This window comes from Sinocyclocheilus anshuiensis, unplaced genomic scaffold (genome assembly GCF_001515605.1).
Source record: "Sinocyclocheilus anshuiensis isolate Anshui unplaced genomic scaffold, SAMN03320099.WGS_v1.1 scaffold1719, whole genome shotgun sequence".
Lineage (NCBI taxonomy): Eukaryota > Metazoa > Chordata > Actinopteri > Cypriniformes > Cyprinidae > Sinocyclocheilus > Sinocyclocheilus anshuiensis.
Window position 1 is genome coordinate 115,184 of NW_015551147.1, and position 19,356 is coordinate 134,539.

At 37.4% G+C, this 19,356-nt stretch overlaps 2 protein-coding genes across 2 annotated transcripts in view; both read left to right on the plus strand.

Annotated features, from left to right (window-relative positions):
- Positions 1 to 4,132, plus strand: part of LOC107663267 (CUB and zona pellucida-like domain-containing protein 1) — a 7,377-nt gene extending 3,245 nt beyond the window's left edge. The window contains exons 8-16 of the mRNA XM_016453447.1: positions 4 to 69; positions 280 to 378; positions 635 to 661; positions 777 to 927; positions 1,260 to 1,471; positions 2,708 to 2,862; positions 3,004 to 3,395; positions 3,604 to 3,848; positions 3,959 to 4,132. Coding sequence (XP_016308933.1) covers positions 4 to 69; positions 280 to 378; positions 635 to 661; positions 777 to 927; positions 1,260 to 1,471; positions 2,708 to 2,862; positions 3,004 to 3,395; positions 3,604 to 3,848; positions 3,959 to 4,002 — 1,391 coding nt within the window. The 3' untranslated portion in view covers positions 4,003 to 4,132. The remainder of the gene's footprint in view (positions 1 to 3; positions 70 to 279; positions 379 to 634; positions 662 to 776; positions 928 to 1,259; positions 1,472 to 2,707; positions 2,863 to 3,003; positions 3,396 to 3,603; positions 3,849 to 3,958) is intronic.
- Positions 4,133 to 9,687: 5,555 nt separating this feature from the next.
- LOC107663268 (deleted in malignant brain tumors 1 protein) overlaps positions 9,688 to 19,356 on the plus strand; it is a 25,102-nt gene continuing 15,433 nt past the window's right edge. The window contains exons 1-14 of the mRNA XM_016453448.1: positions 9,688 to 9,736; positions 9,908 to 9,934; positions 10,100 to 10,132; positions 10,487 to 10,631; positions 11,477 to 11,661; positions 12,670 to 13,053; positions 13,138 to 13,199; positions 13,879 to 14,057; positions 14,288 to 14,472; positions 14,622 to 14,766; positions 14,904 to 15,088; positions 16,865 to 17,015; positions 17,375 to 17,586; positions 17,738 to 17,913. Coding sequence (XP_016308934.1) covers positions 9,688 to 9,736; positions 9,908 to 9,934; positions 10,100 to 10,132; positions 10,487 to 10,631; positions 11,477 to 11,661; positions 12,670 to 13,053; positions 13,138 to 13,199; positions 13,879 to 14,057; positions 14,288 to 14,472; positions 14,622 to 14,766; positions 14,904 to 15,088; positions 16,865 to 17,015; positions 17,375 to 17,586; positions 17,738 to 17,913 — 2,118 coding nt within the window. The remainder of the gene's footprint in view (positions 9,737 to 9,907; positions 9,935 to 10,099; positions 10,133 to 10,486; positions 10,632 to 11,476; positions 11,662 to 12,669; positions 13,054 to 13,137; positions 13,200 to 13,878; positions 14,058 to 14,287; positions 14,473 to 14,621; positions 14,767 to 14,903; positions 15,089 to 16,864; positions 17,016 to 17,374; positions 17,587 to 17,737; positions 17,914 to 19,356) is intronic.

A 19,356-nucleotide genomic window follows, 5' to 3' on the forward strand; every position in this document is an offset into this window, starting at 1 on the left:
CAGACTACTGCTCATCGACAAGTGAAACTCCAGTGACCTGGGATGAAACAACAGAAACAGAAACAACAGGTGCTGCTGCTTTTAATTTGAGTGACACTGATGAGATTAATGACATGAAATTGATAAGTTAAATGTGCAAAAAGTTCTTTAAAGGCAGTAATGAGTCCAGAGTGGCTTTTCTAGCAAAATATACACACAGATATTTAACACAATAGCATATATATCACAAACCTATTGATGACATTATGAACATAAAATCTGTTTCTCTCTCTACTATAGCAGGTCCCTCCTGCATGTATTACTGTGGATACCATTTCGGCAGCTGCTCATGCAACTACGGCTGTCAGTTCTATGGCAACTGTTGCTATGACTTTCACTGTAAGTTTCTCAAAAACAGGTGAAACAGCCCTTAACCAGTCTAACATAAACTGTACTAGATTATGTACAGTATAATGTGTGATGCATAAATGTACAAATTATGTTTTGAAGAACGTGCACACTGCCATTTTCCATACAGTGAAAGCGTACTGCGACCAAGGGCTTCATTTGTTTGTAAATTATTATTTATTAAAAGACTTAAACATGATCCTTCTGGTTCATACTCATCCAGTTTTATGTCCTTCTCTTTATTCAGGGTATTGCCCATCATACACAACAACAGGTACTGCTGTCACTAGGTTTTTTGTAATGCCTGAGGCTGAATTCACACAACATTTGTATCTCATTCTGATGACACTTGTTTGTAAGTGTAAGATTGAACACATATCTTTCTTTAGAGACACACCCTGAGTGTGGAGGACACCTGTATGGTTCTGGGCTGTTTTCCAGTCCAAACTACCCCAGCTATTACCATGACAATGCCTACTGTGTGTGGTATCTCTCTGCTCAGCAAGAACAGAGGATATTCCTGACATTTGCTGATGTGCAGTAAGTGAGACATCAGTGGTGACTGGTGCAATGCTGGTGGAATAATATTTGCTATTTGCTAAGTTGATGAAAACATCACATTTATATACACTATAATTTATAATTTAATACCATAGTTTATTTAATATAAAATTTAATGTAATTAATACAATTATTACTAAAAAATAGTTTTTTTGTATTTGTACGAGTAGTGTGATTATTGAGGAATTTTTTTTTACAGTTTATTTATGCAGTACCATTAAAAACCAATTCCAAATGGCTCATTGAATTCTAGAGTGGCTTAAAAAGTTAATCTTTTCTGAATCAGGTACCATTCTGCCTGTTTCTTTCAGATTGGAGCGCTGCTGTGACTGTGACTACATCACAGTATACGACGGCTCTTCCACTGGTCATCCACAGCTGGGAAAGGTCTGCTTCAATGACACCACACCCCAGGTGTTTCACTCTTCTTCACGATACTTGACTGTTGTCTTCAGGAGCGACTACTCTGGTGTCAGCCATGGTTTCAAGGCCCTTTTCACAAGCTCTCTCACTGAAGATCAAGGTAACGCCCTTTAAAAAAAAATGATATGTTCTATGAAGCATAGCTGTCACATGTATTCCATCCTTCCTTTGACCATATTGGAGTTTTCTCTTCACAAAATTAAATGCAGTCCGTAACTTTTTTTGGCTAAAAATGATCTGAAATCAATTTTTGTGCAAGTACATAACCAGCCAGTGTTCAAAACTGTCTCCTTACCTTAGCCCGATTCACAATGGTAAGCTTGTAATGTTTTCTAATTTGAGTGGCACTGGTAGCCAGTGGTAGGTTTTTGCGGCAAATACAAGCATGCCGCCATTCGTCTTTGCGCCATTACGTCATGTCAGTAAATATAAAGAATGAGCGCCGGCAGTAGGCTATATTGCATGTGAGGATGCTTTAGGTGGCGGATCATTTATAGCCTTTTCTCACAGCAGCTGGAATAATTAAACTTTACATTTTGATGGCAGATTGTAATCCAAAAAGGATTATGTGTTAATGAAACACATGTAAATGACTGAAATTAGATTATATTCCAGTTTTAAATGTGCATCCCAGATATGTGGGATTACACAAGATTTGTATTTCAAAGAGAACCAGTTCTAAGGAACATTAATTTGCTTTTTGGGTTAAAAGAACAATTTCTTTATATGAAATTCGAATGGTATGACAATTAGAGATTAGACTGTACAGAAATTGATATTTACAGATAACGCTAATACACTATGTACGTGTTGTCACGTAATGCTGATGTTAATATTAACAATTTGAGAACAAAGTATAACAATAACAATGATATGCACGGTTTGATGTGACATGAGCTAAGTGATCGTTAGATTTAATCACCATTGGTAGCACGATTTATTGTAATGCTTTTTTTCCCACAGTTGGTCAGAACAAAAGTGGCAGACATGTTACTTACTTGTTCAGATGAAAATATCCCGTGAAACTTCTTATTTGGGTCATACTTCCAAAACGTAGAATCTGTGATTCCTAAGTACTGTATCCACACCGGTGTGGTGACTGACAGCCACACATCAAAACATTAGATTCATCTGCACTGAGGAGCTGTGCCAATGCACAACCCAAGTAAAGAAGATAATTCCACAAATAACTACAATTGCAGGTTTCAAACTGAGATAGTGACATAGAGGCAAAACTTACGGACAGCAGCTTTAAATACATACTTTAAATGCTTTACAAAATTACACTGAGGAGATGAAATTCTTTGCTCTGCAGGTCGTGTGGATTGTTCCACAGACAACATGGTCATTGTCATTCAAAGGTCTTACCTGAACTCACTCGGGTTGAGTGCAAATGACCTTTATGTAGATGACCATCTTTGCAGACCCTCCATTAGCAGTACTGAGGTTGTGTTCAGATTCCCACTTGACGCATGTGGGACCGCCAAAGAGGTATGACCTACACATGTGCCAGATCCAGTATGGTTTCAGTGCTGATATAAGGGGTGGTATCTCTGTTTTATTTTGCCAAAACTGAAAATTATCATGTTTACCACACAACATCACCCACCCTCTGTCTCTCTTTCCCTTTAGATGATGAATGGTTATGTGTCATACACCAACAATGTGCGGGCCTCTCAGTCTCAGTCGGGTGAAATCACTCGTCAGTCACAGTTCCTGCTACACGTGGGCTGTCGAATGGAGCCGGACACCATGGTGCAGATATTCTACAAGGCCAGGGAGAACATCAATGCCAACATCACAGGAATGGGCCGCTTCAATGCCAGCATAGCCTTCTACACCTCCAGCAGTTTCTACTATCAAATTTACGACTCTCCATATGAGGTGAACCTGAATCAGTTTCTGTACGTTCAGGTCGAGCTAAACAGGCATGACAACAGTCTGGATCTCTTCCTGGACACATGTGTAGCATCTCCAAATCCCAATGACTTCAAAGATCGCTCCTATGACCTGCTCCGTAATGGGTGAGACCTTTTCATTCTTAAATGTGACTCCCTCCATCATCATATCATATGTAACAGTGGAATCAGTTGGGATCTAGGACAGTATTTCAGTCAGAATTCTGTTGTTCCTAGTCTTAATATGTTCTTCTACTCATTTGCACTAAGAGTTTGACTGTACAGTATATCAAACTGTATCCAAATTGTATTTCTCTTCTTTTGTCTTTTGTAGATGTCACAGAGACAACACATATTATTCCTACACCAGCGGTCATCACTACTACGCTCGGTTCAGATTCCAGGCTTTCAAGTTCCTCCGGACTCACGCCTATGTGTACCTGCAGTGTAAGGTGATCATCTGCCCCAATAACGATTACAACTCTCGCTGCCGGCAAGGCTGCCGCTTCCGTCGCAAGAGATCCCTTGACAGCACCTACCACACCAATACTGTGACGCTGGGACCAATCAAACTCAAAGGTCAGAGGCCATTAACGGCTATCATTTCTAATGAATTTACCTGTCAGTGTTTGATGTATTAATACTGAGATTTTCCTAATGTCTGTCCATTAATTTCTGTATCTGTCAAGGACAAAGGCATGGTGTGAAGGATTCAGAGAAGTCAAAGGAATGAACTGGAATGGAAGGAATGAATAAATCATCTACTTGATCATCAGCTTTATCATTACTATTATCTTTATTAACCACCCAGCAAATGAACCGAAACACAAATTGTATTTCTGCAATTCAATAAAGCATTTCTAAACAGCAGTTCTCATGTTTGCAGGTGTTTATATTCTCTTGCATTCCATTCATTGTGTTTATGTTGCCTGTCTGAAATGAAGAAAGATAATGCAGGGTACAAAAGACAATGACAAACATGGCATTTCTTGCTCAAAACTTGTTTACTGTTACATTTAAATGTTTTAGCAGGTTTGGATGTTATTAATTTCTATATTAAAATTAATTTTGATATTTTTGGTTTAGTAACCAATTCTCACTACATTATTCTAACTTGTTGCTTGTTAGCATGCATATTACTAGCATACTGCCTTTATATTAATACTTATAAAGAACATATTAATGCCTTATTCTGGATGACAATATTTCAGATCCCTTAATCCTATCGAATACCCAAACTTAGTTTACCTAAACGTAGTTAATAGTTAGTTAATAGTGAGAATTGGTCCCCAAACTAAAGTATGACCAAAATAAAGTAAAAAAAAAATGTTGTCAGGGTGAAACAACTGTCCTGATATAAGAACAAAATTCTTAAAAATAAAATCAATATAAAAGATAACCAATATCAAAGGTTCATAACCATAGGACACCTACATGAATACAGAGAGTGCATTTCTAAGAACTTAAGGGATTTCCATTTATTTATCATGGACACCAGTGCCAAGGCCAGATCCTCTAGGACCTCTATTCTGTGCCTCCATCCAATGGTGTTATCATAATAAGCCTATATCAATGTGGGTTTTTGAATTAACAATAAGAATTAGGGTTACAACATCAAACTTAAAGATGCATTTATACTAATTAGAGTTATTATACTTTTAAACTCTCCGGTGCGCTGCTCTGTGGCGACCTGCAGTATGTTTCACATGCGGCGTTTATTGTGTTTGTTTTGTGTTTGTAGTATGTTGGTTTTTTAAAATATATTTTTAAATCGTCTGTAGAAGTGGAGAGGGCCTACGCTTCGCAACTATGGAGTTATATCAGTGGATTACCGGACTTATTGTTTGGATTTTAAAGGTTCCATGTTGTCAAAACTGAAATTTCCTGGCTTTTTTCATGATAACTGAGGTCTAGGTGCTATGTAACTACCATATAAGTTTCAAAACAGTCAATCCACAGTCAAATGCACACAGCCTGCATAAAGTAGCTGTGATTTTTTACGAACCGTTGTGACTTCCGTAAAAAGGTGTCAGAACTACTCAGTCATCGCCTTCAGTCACCACCACTCTCCTTTTGCCAAACCCCAGACAACATCGCGTCCATGCCATTGCTGATCAACAACAACATGGAAACATGTTGAGAAAGCGCTGTTCAGTCTGGATGTCAGGAAACTACATCATTGCACAGTAGGGCTGTGACGGTCGCCGTGACAACCACGTCAACCTGTCTGAGTTCGGCTCAAACATGTCGCCAATCTGGAATCATTTCCATTCATGTCACCCATCCGCATTTGTACAAGTGTCTTCAAGAGACTTGTGTCTTCTTCCTCCTGAGAGAGGAGCTTTAAAAATATATTGAGATGGTTTTTGGTACTTATACCGCAAATATATATTCTTAAGGACATCAAGACTTAAAATAAAACTCCAGAAAGGTGTAAAATATGTGACCTTTAAGCATTAATCTTCTAAAGTGTCGAGAACGTTCCGTCAAGTGAGGTTGAACCAAATGGCTTCACAGTATTTCGAATGGATCGAAACTGATATCACAGCAAAGTCACGTGGTGGTGGAGTGTGCCTGCTTATTAAGGAAAACTGGTGCAGATCAGTGGTGGTGAGCAAATCTCTCTGTACTCCTGATATTGAACTATTGAGTGTTTCACTACGACCTTTTTACCTTTCTCGGGAGTTTACACAGTTGTTTTTTACCGTGGTTTATATACATCCTCAAGCAAACTCAGCTAAAATCTCGGATGTGTTATATCAACTTGCACAAAGACTGGATTTCTTTGTCTCCAGATGCTCCGAAATTTGTTTTAGGAGATTTTAATAACTGTTCTTTAAAAAACAGTTTGAGGACTTATTATCAGTATGTGAACATTTGCACTAGGAAAAATAAGATACTGGACAAGTGTTACGGCAACGTTAAAGATGCTTTTTCAGCCTCCACACTGCCACCACTGGGAGGATCTGATCATAACGTTGTTAATCTTCGACCTAAATATCAAAGACTTTTGGAAAGGAGAAACCTCAGGTGCAAACTCAGCTAAAATCTCGGATGTGTTATATCAACTTGCACAAAGACTGGATTTCTTTGTCTCCAGATGCTCCGAAATTTGTTTTAGGAGATTTTAATAACTGTTCTTTAAAAAACTGTTTGAGGACTTATTATCAGTATGTGGACGTTTGCACTAGGAAAAATAAGATACTGGACAAGTGTTATGGCAACGTTAAAGATGCTTTTTCCGCCTCCACGCTGCCACCACTGGGAGGATCTGATCATAACATTGTTAATCTTCAACCTAAATATCAAAGACTTCTTGAAAGGGAGAAACCTCAGGTAAAGACTGTTAAGATTTGGAATGAAGAGAGTATTATGTGCCTTCAGGGTTGTTTTGAGTGTACTTTGTGAAAAACTTTTGACTGTCTAGATCTGGATACTCATACAATTGTAGTTTCAGATTATATCAATTTTTGTGTGAAGTCAGTTATACACACAAAAACTTATAAAATATTTCCCGTGTGCTGAGCTTCAAAATGCCTAGTGTGAGTACACCCTTAAAGAACAAACACAGGGGAAAATCCACAACAGGAACGTGGAATGACACATGGACATAACTTGTAGACCCGACAAACACTAACTGAACGGACTGGGGCTTATAAACACAGGATAGCGTTAGAGGCTGGAGGCGGAGTCAAGGGATACTCCGGCCACGGCGACGCTGGATGATGGCAGTCCCGCGGCGCTCGCACCATATAGATGGTGGGCTGAGGGCGAGCAGAGAGGCTGCAGACGACAGCGGGGGATGGGCTTAACTCAGGAACGGGAGCCCTCTCTGGGCTTAACTCAGGAACGGGAGCCCTCTCTGGGCTTAACACTGGAACAGGAGCCCTCTCTCCTTCGGAGTCACACAGCCCATGATCCAAAAATAGCTCACCCTCAGCCACGGCGTAGGGGGCAGAGCTCCTCTCCCTCGCGGCGGTCATTGTAGTTGGCTCTCGCACCTGGTCTGACGATCCGTGAGGCTCTGGCTCCGTGGCAATCCTCAGCTCTTTCGCTCTCTTGAGTGATGGCTCGTCGATCGTGATGGGCTTTGGCTCTCTGTCAGCGGCGGGCTCGGGCTCTCGCTCCGTGCAGCGGGGAGATGGTGGGCTGGGCACTGGGTCTGGCCGTGTTCCGGATCGGGGATAAATGCTCTCCAGACACCGGATAATTGCTTCCCTCCAGCATAGTCCAGTGGTGTCTGGGAGGTCGACGGGGCGGTAGTAGTTTGCCCCGATCCAGAACAGTGAGTTCAGCGCACCGTCGTCAAACGCCGTTAAAACGGCGAGTTGGCTGAACTCAACCGCATACTCCAAGAGGGAGAGGTCCTTGCGGGCTAGGGCGGTGAACTTGATGGCGAGGGAATCCATGGAACAACGGAAACAAAAAACACTGGGTAAAAAAACTGAAAACAAAAACGGAGGGTAGACACGGAGTTAACTGTTTTGGTCGGGTCTTCTGTCCCGATTCGCTGCCAGAAGGAACGCAGGAGACGTGGAGAGGCATTAAACAGTCTTTTAATGAACAAACACAGGGGAAAATCCACAACAGGAACGAGGAATGACACACGAACATAACTTGTAGACCCGACAAACACTAACTGAACGGACTGGGGCTTATAAACACAGGATAACGAGGGACTAATCGAGGGGACTAAGGAGACACAACTGGAATTAAATTAACACAATCAACAAGAGGGAGAAACTGGGTCACGGGGAGCAAAACACACAAACAGTCAAGAATCCTGACAGTATTGTCCTACTGTGAAATTTATGTTGTATTGTCTTTTGTGAGAAGCGCATGTTGAAACAAGACACTGAAACAAAATTTCCCCAAGGGGATAAATAAAGTTACTAACTAACTAACTACTAACTAACTAAACTTATACATTTATACTTTTTTGGGTGGCCCAGTGTCACCCTGGCCCTTACGTGGCCTCACTACTAATTAGAAGAGGGTATCATTATGACAGATCAATATCCTAGATCCTGAAACTACACAGGCTAATTGCGAAAATGACACAGCTGGATGCAGTATGTATTTTATATCTGTTGACTCAAAGTTCATGATAGTAGTGTGATAAGAGACTGTAGGACTCTTATCAACGTATAATATAATGACGCCATTATAAAATAAATTTAATTCAACTCAAATAGAGCTGTGGCAGTGCTTCGCTTTTTAAAACACATTTTTGTTTTTTATAATTAGAAATATATTTTGAAATTTAGCCCTTATGTCCTCTACTTATTCTAAAATGCTGTCCTTATTTTGGTGCTATACTTTCATGTTGCTTGTGTAACATTGCAGTCTTATTACTTTCTTTTGTTTCATAAATGAATTTCATATTTTTGTAAAACTGTACATGTTTTTTGTAAGGTAATGGTAAAAACTGAAAGTATGTGTACATTTGTCACATGTATGATCTATTTTGGTTTAGTTTTAGTCAGTGTTGGATTAATGCACGGGCCTACCGGACACAAGCACAAGGCACTAGACCCCAGAACGTGATTTCCATTAAGGGGGAACAGACCCCATAATAAAGCCATGGTTCTAGTGTGTTTTTAGTTCCTTGTTCCTGTGTTTAGTTTGACATCGTTTCCTTTGTTCCCATTTTCCCACCACTCATTTGTTTGTATGGTTACAGATTATGTTCTGTTGCACCTCTTCATTGTTCCCTGTGTATTTAAGCCCTGAGTTCATTTCTGTTCATTGTTTGGTATTGTCTTGTGTTAATGTAAGCTGTTATGCTGCTCTTTATTGCTCTTGTGCTTTCTGGATTGTTGTGTTTATTTTGATTAAAAGGTTGCCACAAATATCTTCATCTTCTCTTCCTTGAAGACCTGAAAATTACAAAATTATGTGTAGGCTAAAATATATTGTAGGTTGTGTGTCAAGTTAAGTCAAGTCACCTTTATTTATATAGAACTTCATACAATACAGATTTTGTCATAGCAGCTTTACAGTGGTAAACAGGAAAATGGTGTGGCAATAATGAAAACAAAATTCAATTCTGCTATAAATCAGCTCTAAAAAGAGGACAATAGTAAGTCAATTTTTCAGTTAAAGGCAGTTCATCATTAATTCAGTGATGTCATTGTCCAGCTCAGTTCAGTTCTCTTTCAATAGTCTTTAACTAATCTTTAACATCTTTAACATAATCACTCCATAATCTCAAACTTTGTGTCAACCGAAATATCTATAAATCAATATAGAGTAATAAAAGTTGCTTAGTATTCAGCTGTGTCTTTTCCATGATTATGCTGCTCTACTGATGTTTCCATCAAAGGCACCAGGATATTAATGTGTAATAAGGAAATCCTCCTTGTGGTTTTGAGTGTATAAATGATGGTTGAAAGAAAAAATTGATCAGAAGAGAAAGATGGAAGCTCTGACTCTCCTTTTCTGTCTGCTTCTAACTGCCTTTCAAGGTAAGATTATTATTCACTGAAGATTGTATATGGTACTGATTGTCCAATATATGAAAAACAGCTGCTAGCTTGAGCATCATATGTGCATAAATTAAACATTTATTGTACATACTGTACAGAAAGACAAGCATTATGTTATATTAAATGTTATGTCTTTATTTCATATTACAGCAAAAACCATTGGGTCATGGACAACAGGTAAATATAATTTAACATTATATAGTGTAAAACATGGCTGTTTTAATTACATTTACATTTAGTCATTTAGCAGACACTTTTATCCAAAGCGACTTACAAATGATGCATACTTTTATATAATGTCGAAACATCAGTTTGCATGATGTATTTATTTTGTTTTTATAGATAGCTGGCTGCATTTCACTGAAGGTTTTTCAGGTATGTATCTGTCTTTCTACAGTATCTGTCTATCTATCCATCCGTACATCTGCCTGTCTGTCTGGGAGGAGCATTAAACCAGAGTACTAAAAACATATACTGTAGTTATTCAGTCTTCAGACTCATCAGAGAATATTATTAGCTGGCAATGGAGGGGGAAAAAATGGTGTTATTGCATTCCTGTTTGCTACAAAAAGAGGATTAAGGAAATTGAGCATTTTATAATTTTTGATTGGACAATTAATATTCAAAATAAGATTATTTTATTATGCTAGAGAGATTGGAATACGTTAATTCACTGATTATCTGATGTTTTTAAGTAGTTTTATTCTCATTTTCCATGTTTATGTGAAGAACCATGTGGTGGCTATATGACAGATTGGAGGGGTGAATTATTCAGTCCCTGGTACCCTAATAACTACCCTAATAATGCACAATGCACCTGGACCATTCATAGCACAGGGAACGCAACTGTGTCATTGATCTTCACCGATGTCGAGTAGGACAGTTTCATTATGCTTTTTTGTCTCTAGATCATTTACACAAAGGAAATTATTTTAATTTACTGAATAAAACAGAATACTAAAAATTGTTACATTCAAGGAAGAACAAATTGCTAAAACTTTTTGTGAAGTATTTTGTAAATAATGTATGTATTTAAATATTTTTGGATGAAATATATGATTGAAAAAGCATACATTTGCACATCTTCCTGCTTTCTAGTTTGGAAACATGCTGTGATTACATCAAAGTATATGATGGTCCTTCTACCCTCCACCCATTTCTGGGAGAAATACAGGAGTACAGGAACCAGTCTTTCAAATCCAGCAGCAATGATCTGACTGTGTTTTTCTACAGTGATCGCAGTATAACACGTAAAGGATTTCATGCAACCTGGCTATTTGTAGGTATGTGTTTGAAAGAGATGTACAGAACTTGATCTGCGATATTATGAATTTCAAACTCTCCCACTGTGCTATGCCAAATTTCTAGTTGTTCTCTCATAATTACACTTGTGACTGACTTTTTATTCTGTTTTCCATCTTCCATCTCTATCTGCAGAATCATGTGGTGGCTATATGACAGACTGGATGGGTGACTTGTCTAGTCCCCGGTACCCTAATAACTACCCTGATAACTCATATTGCAGATGGACCATTCATAGCACAGGGAACATGACAGTGTCACTGACCTTCACCGATGTTGCGTAGGGCACTATTTGAATTTTCTAATTTTGTAACTGAGACTTTTTAGTGAAACTTTCAGATTTTTTTTTTTCAAGAAATCATTGCTACATAATATTAATGTGGACAATATGGTTTCTCTCTGCTCTGTGCTTAATAGTTTGGAAACATGCTGTGATTACATCAAAGTATACGATGGTCCTTCTACCCTCCACCCCTTACTGGGAGAAATACAGGAGTACAGGAACCAGTCTTTCAAATCCAGCAGCAATGATCTGACTGTGCTTTTCTACAGTGACAGTAGTGTAACACATAGAGGATTTCACGCAAACTGGGTCTTTGTAGGTACGTGTTTAAAAGCATGAACAGAACTTGATCTATACTATGAATTTCAATCTTTCCTAGTTTGCTATGGCAACTTGCTATTCATTCTTTGTAAATTATGGTTGGGAAACAAGATATTCAGAGTTCCTTTTCTAAAAATGCCATATTCTTCCACCAATAAGGATTGAACTAAAATACTGTACATTGTCAGTTTCCTGCACTATTATTCAGTGGTGATGTAATATCACAGCTGATTCTGCAGCAGGAAACGTACAGTGACCATTGTAGTCTGATTCCCAAGCAGATGTACTTTTAGTGAATCAGAAACATACAGCAAGACCAGCGCAATCTGATTTCAAAGTAATGATTCTTCTGAGACACACTTAAAAAAAAAAAATCTAAATCACACAGCACTATCACTTCAGTACAAACGATTTTGACGAATAACTTTTATGAGATGGCTATTTTTAGTAGATACAACATACACAACATAGAGTATAACATACAATTTACTGTTATGTATTACTTAATGTAATTACTTAAATTAGTGTAGTTGCTAATTGGATATTCATATGACAACATGTAAAGAAACATCAATTTTGTCTGGAGTATTTTGTAAAAGTAAGTCATTAAAACGTCTGTGAATTTACACCTTTTGCAAGAACTGATTTAAATGTACTTATCAAAATTAATTCATAAATTGTCAGTGAAGTTTCTTTTTTCTTTCTTTTCCTTTTTTTAAACAAACATTTCTTCTTTAAAAGAACCATTTTAAAACTAGAATTGTTAAGTGAAACCAGACAGAATCTCTGAATACTTTACAATTCCCATTCCCACCTGTAAAGACATCCTCCACTTTCATTAAAATTATATGATTTCAAACGTTTCAATCCACAGTAGAGTAGTATGTAATACCTGAGACTAAATACGCATACTGATTATAATGTGTCTGATTGTGAATACACTTGCAACACTAGTTCAGCAACACTTTCATTTTCTTTTTCAATGATTATTTGAATGATTACACAGAGGCTTCCTCAGATGACCCCTGCTACAGCTACACTGTACTGGACGATCCTTGGAGAGCCACTGACTATCAGAATGACTCGGTCTTAATGTGTGACCAGAATGTGAATTGGTCTGGCTGGTATCGTCTCTTCATTCATGGCCAGAGTGTCCAGATGCCAGACACATGTATTGATAAGTACAAATGTGGCACTCATGCCCCACTGTGGTTAAACGGAGGACACCCAGAAGTCGAGGATGGAGTGGTCACCCGAGGTGTCTGTGGTCACTGGCACAATAACTGCTGCTATTACAGTACTACTCCCATTAGAGTGAAAGCCTGTCCAGGCAATTATTATGTCTATGAATTTGTTAGGCCAAGTATCTGTTATTTGGCATACTGTGCAGGTAATCATATTTACATGTGACCTTCATACATCTACATTTGGGTGTCTTTTTATTAATAATTATTCATTATATTTTTTACTTCAGATGTTGGGAACATCAACACCACCTATACAACAATCACACCAGAGACCAATTCATCAGGTAATGTAATGTGCTGCTTAGAGTCTGAAAGGGTTTTTTGTTTGTTTGTTTTACATGATTTCACTTATTACAAGGTTACTTGCCACATAAGTAATTAATCAGACAGAAAATACCGATGTGAGCTGAAATATTTTATTAGCTATTTAAATGAAAAGTTTTTGCAAAGAAAAACTGTTTCTAACAAATAACTTTGAACCTAGAGGAAATTCAGACAAGATTGACATTAAAGGCATAATGTACAGTCATATCACTCATTACACAGCCTTTCACCACATAAACAAAGACAAGGACATAGAATGTTATTTGAGAAGAAAGCATTTTAAAATCTTTTGATAACTGTTTATTATGTTAAATCTATTACAGTGTACAAAACAATTGCTCTCGCAACTGACTCTGTAATCATTTAAAAAAAAAAAAAACATTTCATCAATCTAAACTGAACCAGAGTACTAAAAACATATACCGTAGTTATTCTGTCTTCACATTCCTCTGAGAATATTATTAACTCTGCTAATAGCTAATATTAAATTATTTTAAAACATGAACAAATCCAATACAAATAGAATTAAGCAAATTGAGCCTTTCATCATCTTTAATTGGACAATTAATTTTAAAAATAGATTATTTTTATTATGCTAGAGAGATTGGAATACTTTAATTCACTGATTATCTGATGTTTTTAAGTATTTTTATTCTCATTTTCCATGTTTATGTGAAGAACCATGTGGTGGCTATATGACAGATTGGAGGGGTGAATTATTCAGTCCCTGGTACCCTAATAACTACCCTAATAATGCACAATGCACCTGGACCATTCATAGCACAGGGAACGCAACTGTGTCATTGATCTTCACCGATGTCGAGTAGGACACTTTCATTATGCTTTTTTGTCTCTAGATCATTTACACAGTCAAAGGAAATTATTTTGATTTACTGAATAAAACAGAATACTGAAATTGTTACATTCAAGCAAGTAAAAATTGCTAAAACGTTTTGTGAAGTATTTTGTAAATAATGTATTTAAATATTCTTGGATGAAATATATGATTGAAAAAGCATACATTTGCAAATCTTTCTGCTTTCTGCTTTCAAGTTTGGAAACATGCTGTGATTACATCAAAGTATATGATGGTCCTTCTACCCTCCACCCATTTCTCGGAGAAATACAGGAGTACAGGAACCAGTCTTTCAAATCCAGCAACAATGATCTGACTGTGTTTTTCTACAGTGATCACAGTATAACACGTAAAGGATTTCATGCAACCTGGCTCTTTGTAGGTATGTGTTTGAAAGAGATATATAGAACTGTGATATTATGAATTTCAAACTCTCCCACTGTGCTATGCCAAATTATCTAGTTGTTCTCTCATAATTACACTTGTGACTGGCTTTTTATTCTGTTTTCCATCTTTCATCTCTATGTGCAGAATCATGTGGTGGCTATATGACAGACTGGATGGGTGACTTGTCCAGTCCTCGGTACCCTAATAACTACCCTGATAACTCATATTGCAGATGGACCATTCATAGCACAGGGAACATGACAGTGTCACTGACCTTCACCGATGTTGCGTAGGGCACTATTTGAATTTTCTAATTTTGTAACTGAGACTCTCTAGTGAAACTTTCCGATTTCCCTTTTCCAAGACATCATTGCTACATAATATTAATGTAGATAATATAGTTTCTCTCTGCTCTGTGCTTAATAGTTTGGAAACATGTTGTGATTACATCAAAGTATACGATGGTCCTTCTACCCTCCACCCCTTACTGGGAGAAATACAGGAGTACAGGAACCAGTCTTTCAAATCCAGCAGCAATGATCTGACTGTGCTTTTCTACAGTGACAGTAGTGTAACACATAGAGGATTTCACGCAAACTGGGTCTTTGTAGGTATGTGTTTAAAAACATGAACAGAACTTGATCTATACTATGAATTTCAATCTTTCCTCGTTTGCTATGGCAACTTGCTATTCATTCTTTGTAAATTATGGCTGGGAAATTAGATATTCAGAGTTAAATTTTTTTAAATACTGTATTCTTCCACTGATGAGAATGAAACTAAAATACTGTACATTGTCAGTTTCCTGCACTATTATTCAGTGGTGATGTAATATCACAGCTGAATCTGTAGCAGGAAACGTACAGTGACCATTGTAAACTATTCCCACATAAATCACTTATATGAGCTGGGTTTTTGAGTCAAAAGCGTAAAAAATACATTTGAATTGTATAATAATTTACTTATGAAAACATGTAAAGAAACATTAAAGGGGTCATATGATGCGATTTCAATTTTTCCTTTCTCTTTGGAGTGTTACAAGCTCTTGGTGCATAAAGAAGATCTGTAAAGTTGCAAAGACTAAAGTCTCAAATCCAAAGAGATATTCTTTATAAAAGTTAAGAGTCAACCACTCCTACCTAAAACGGCTCATTCTAACACACCCCCACATACCTACGTCACGATGTTACTTCTTGATAAGAAGTAACATCGTGATAATCGATGATAATTCTTGCTGTTGCTGCCACTGCCATGTCGTGGAGTCGCTGTGTGTTTCGTTGTGAAAGCGAAACTACTTTGTTTGGCCTTCCAAAAGAGAACACAACTAGAAATCAGTGGTTAAGTTGTATTTACAGCACTGTTCCAGAACAGTTCAACCCAAATATTCAGATGTGTGCTGCGCATTTTATGGAGGATGAGGACTGTTTCCTGAACCAGTAGCCTACAACGCGTCTGTGGCACAAAGGCGGTTTCTATAAAGTTGGACAGTTCCAACTTTGCAAGGACAGTCGGGCGCTTCTGACTCACAGCCTGTAAGTACTCAGTGTAGAGTAGGCTTGTTGTTTGTTGTTTCTCCGATCACAAATGCAGACATGGTTTTATGTTTATGCGGCGCGATGCAACGCAACGTGTAAAAAAACAGTATAAGTCATTATAATCAGTAATTATGTCCCCACTGGATGCAACAAATGCCTCATTTGTAATGGGTTTTATTGGTTTTCTCTCGTCCTGCTGGGAGACGGCATCACAGTATGCTAAGGGGCGTAACATTTCCGTCACACGGTTGAGGCATTCGGCCAATCACAACGCACTGGATAGCTAGCCAATCAGAGCACACCTCGCTTTTTTAGAACAATGAGCTTTGTAAAAATCGACGCGTATCAGAAAAACGGGGCATAGAGGAGAAACAATAATTAACATTATATGGAAAATAATGTTTTTTGAACCTTAAACCGTATAAACACATTGCATTACACCAAATACACAAAATAATGTTCTTTTAAGAAGCATCATATGACCCCTTTAATTAAATGAATATGTTCTTTTTAGCAACGTCATATGACCCCTTTAATTTTGTCAGTATGTTTTATAAAAAATAACTAAAAAGTATGTTTAAAAATGTTTACACCTTTTACTATTTATTCTATAAAAGGTTTATTAAATATAAAATATCAACTGGACAAATTAACAAATATGGTTATCCAAACACATGTGCAAGGCATCTTTTTTTGTGAGCACATGCAAGTGCTAGAATATAAAATTTTCACCATTGATCAATAGCATCCATTGTGTAAAATTGGAAAATTGTGGCCTTTTTCTCCACTTTTCCCACATGTCTGGACACTATTCTTGTTATTTCATGCATTTTGGGGCATTGTGATCTCCAGTTTCTCACCCCGAGTGTGGAGGACACCTGTATGGTTCTGGGCTGTTTTCCAGTCCAAACTACCCCAGCTATTACCACGACAATGCTTACTGTGTGTGGTATCTCTCTGCTCAGCAAGGACAGAGGATCTTCCTGACATTTGCTGATGTGCAGTAAGTGAGACATCAGTGGTGACTGGTGCAATGCTGGTGGAATAATATTTGCTATTTGCTAAATTGATGAAAACATCACATTTATATACACTATAATTTAATAATTTAATTTTATACTATAATTTATAATTTAATCTAATACCATAGTTTATTTAATATATAATTTAATTTAATTAATACAATTATAACTAAAAATAGTTTTTTGTATTTGTACGAGTAGTGTGATTATTGAGGAATTTTTTTACAGTTTATTTATGCAGAACCATTAAAAACCAATTCCAAATGGCTCATTGAATTCTAGAGTGGCTTAAAAAGTTAATCTTTTCTGAATCAGGTACCATTCTGCCTGTTTCTTTCAGATTGGAGCGCTGCTGTGACTGTGACTACATCACAGTATACGACGGCTCTTCCACTGGTCATCCACAGCTGGGAAAGGTCTGCTTCAATGACACCACACCCCAGGTGTTTCACTCTTCTTCACGATACTTGACTGTTGTCTTCAGGAGCGACTACTCTGGTGTCAGCCATGGTTTCAAGGCCCTTTTCACAAGCTCTCTGACTGCAGATGAAGGTAATTCCTTGTGAAATCATTTTAAAATATAATCACTTTCAGACAGACAGCTGTAATTATTAAAACCTTCAACACCTTTGTTTTCTAAATTTAAATAAATAATTTAAATGCACAAAATTACATTGAGGGAATGAAATTCTTTGCTCTGCAGGTCATGTGGATTGTTCCTCAGACAAAATGGTCATTGCCATTCAGAGGTCTTACCTGAACTCACTCGGGTTGAGTGGAAATGACCTTTATGTAGATGACCATCTTTGCAGACCCAACATTAGCAGTACTGAGGTTGTGTTCAGCTTCCCACTTGACGCATGTGGGACCGCCAAAGAGGTATGACCTACATGTGTACCAGATCCTGCATGGCTCTAGTGCTGATTTTAGGGGTGGCATCTCTTCTTTTGCCAAAATTGAAAATGACCATGTTTTGACACAACATCGCTCACTCTCTCTCTTTTCTAGATGATGAATGGTTATGTGTCCTACACCAACAATGTGCGGGCCTCCATTAACAGGTATCATTTCTAGTGAATTGTATTAATATTAAGGCTTTTCTAATAACTGTCCATTCACTGTCATTCCAGGCATTGTGTGAAGGAGTCTGAAACGTCAAAGGAATGAAGTGATCATCTCAATCATAACCTTATTCATTACTATTGATCAATCTTTATTAACCACCCAGCAAATTAATCTAAATACAAATGATATTTTTGCAATTCAATAAAGCATGTCTAAAAAGCTGTTCTGGTCACTGGTATCTTCAATGGTTTATTAGGGCCCGAGCACCGATGGTGTGAGGACCCTATTGGAATAGCTCCTGTTGTGTAATGTAAGGAATTTAACTCATTAATTCTTATAAGGGAATTAATTATTATTAATCCATTCAGGGTTTAAAAGGACTCGAATCTGAAAATTCGAGGTCCACCTGATTAAAACTGAATTCCAATTTGATAGTTTACATTTTAAATCAACGGTCGTCCAGCGAGCCGTTAATGTTCATGTATCTTAACCATCTGATTATGGGTATTTTCCTTGGCCACAGGTCAATACAATTATGATAATTTGTAAGCTCCTAGAGAGGTAACGTGATCTTGGCAAGGTTTGACTTTAAAATTATATGACACCAGACAATGATTCTTTATAAATGAAACACGAATTTTATTGGCTATTCTGGATTACATTAAAACTAAGCTAAAACACACACACATACACACAAAGATTCAAGGAAATTAGTTAACGGAGTTGCATGAAGTTTTCTTGGTTCTAACTCGTTTCCACGAGTGGTTTTAAATTCAACCCTGGGACAATCACAAAGCAGAGATTTTCTTATCTTTACTGCTTAACTCAATTCACCAGTTCAGCACCTCTTTCAGGATAAATAAATGAATTCACGTGTTGTAAATCAGTCTGTAGGCCTAAAGCGCACATAGCCCCTAAATTTAGCAATCAACTATGCATATTATAAACTTAACGTTTAATGTACAACATTTTTTTCTATAAAATGATTTTATCTTTGTTACTCTTAGTTATAAAGAATGATAGTACAGTCTTCATGAGTTTGTCTGCATCCATATTGCATGTTTCCTCTCACTTGTAAAGTATGCTTGCAGTTATTTCTAGTTCTTTCAAAGCAGTTCTTTCTGTGTTTCCGCTCACATATTTTTAAATCTGTTTCATTGAGGTTCCAAATAATGTCTCATTGGCTTCGATATAACACCTAGAAGCATATAGCTATTCTTATGCACACATGCAAAGTATGTTGCAGCTGTTATTCTA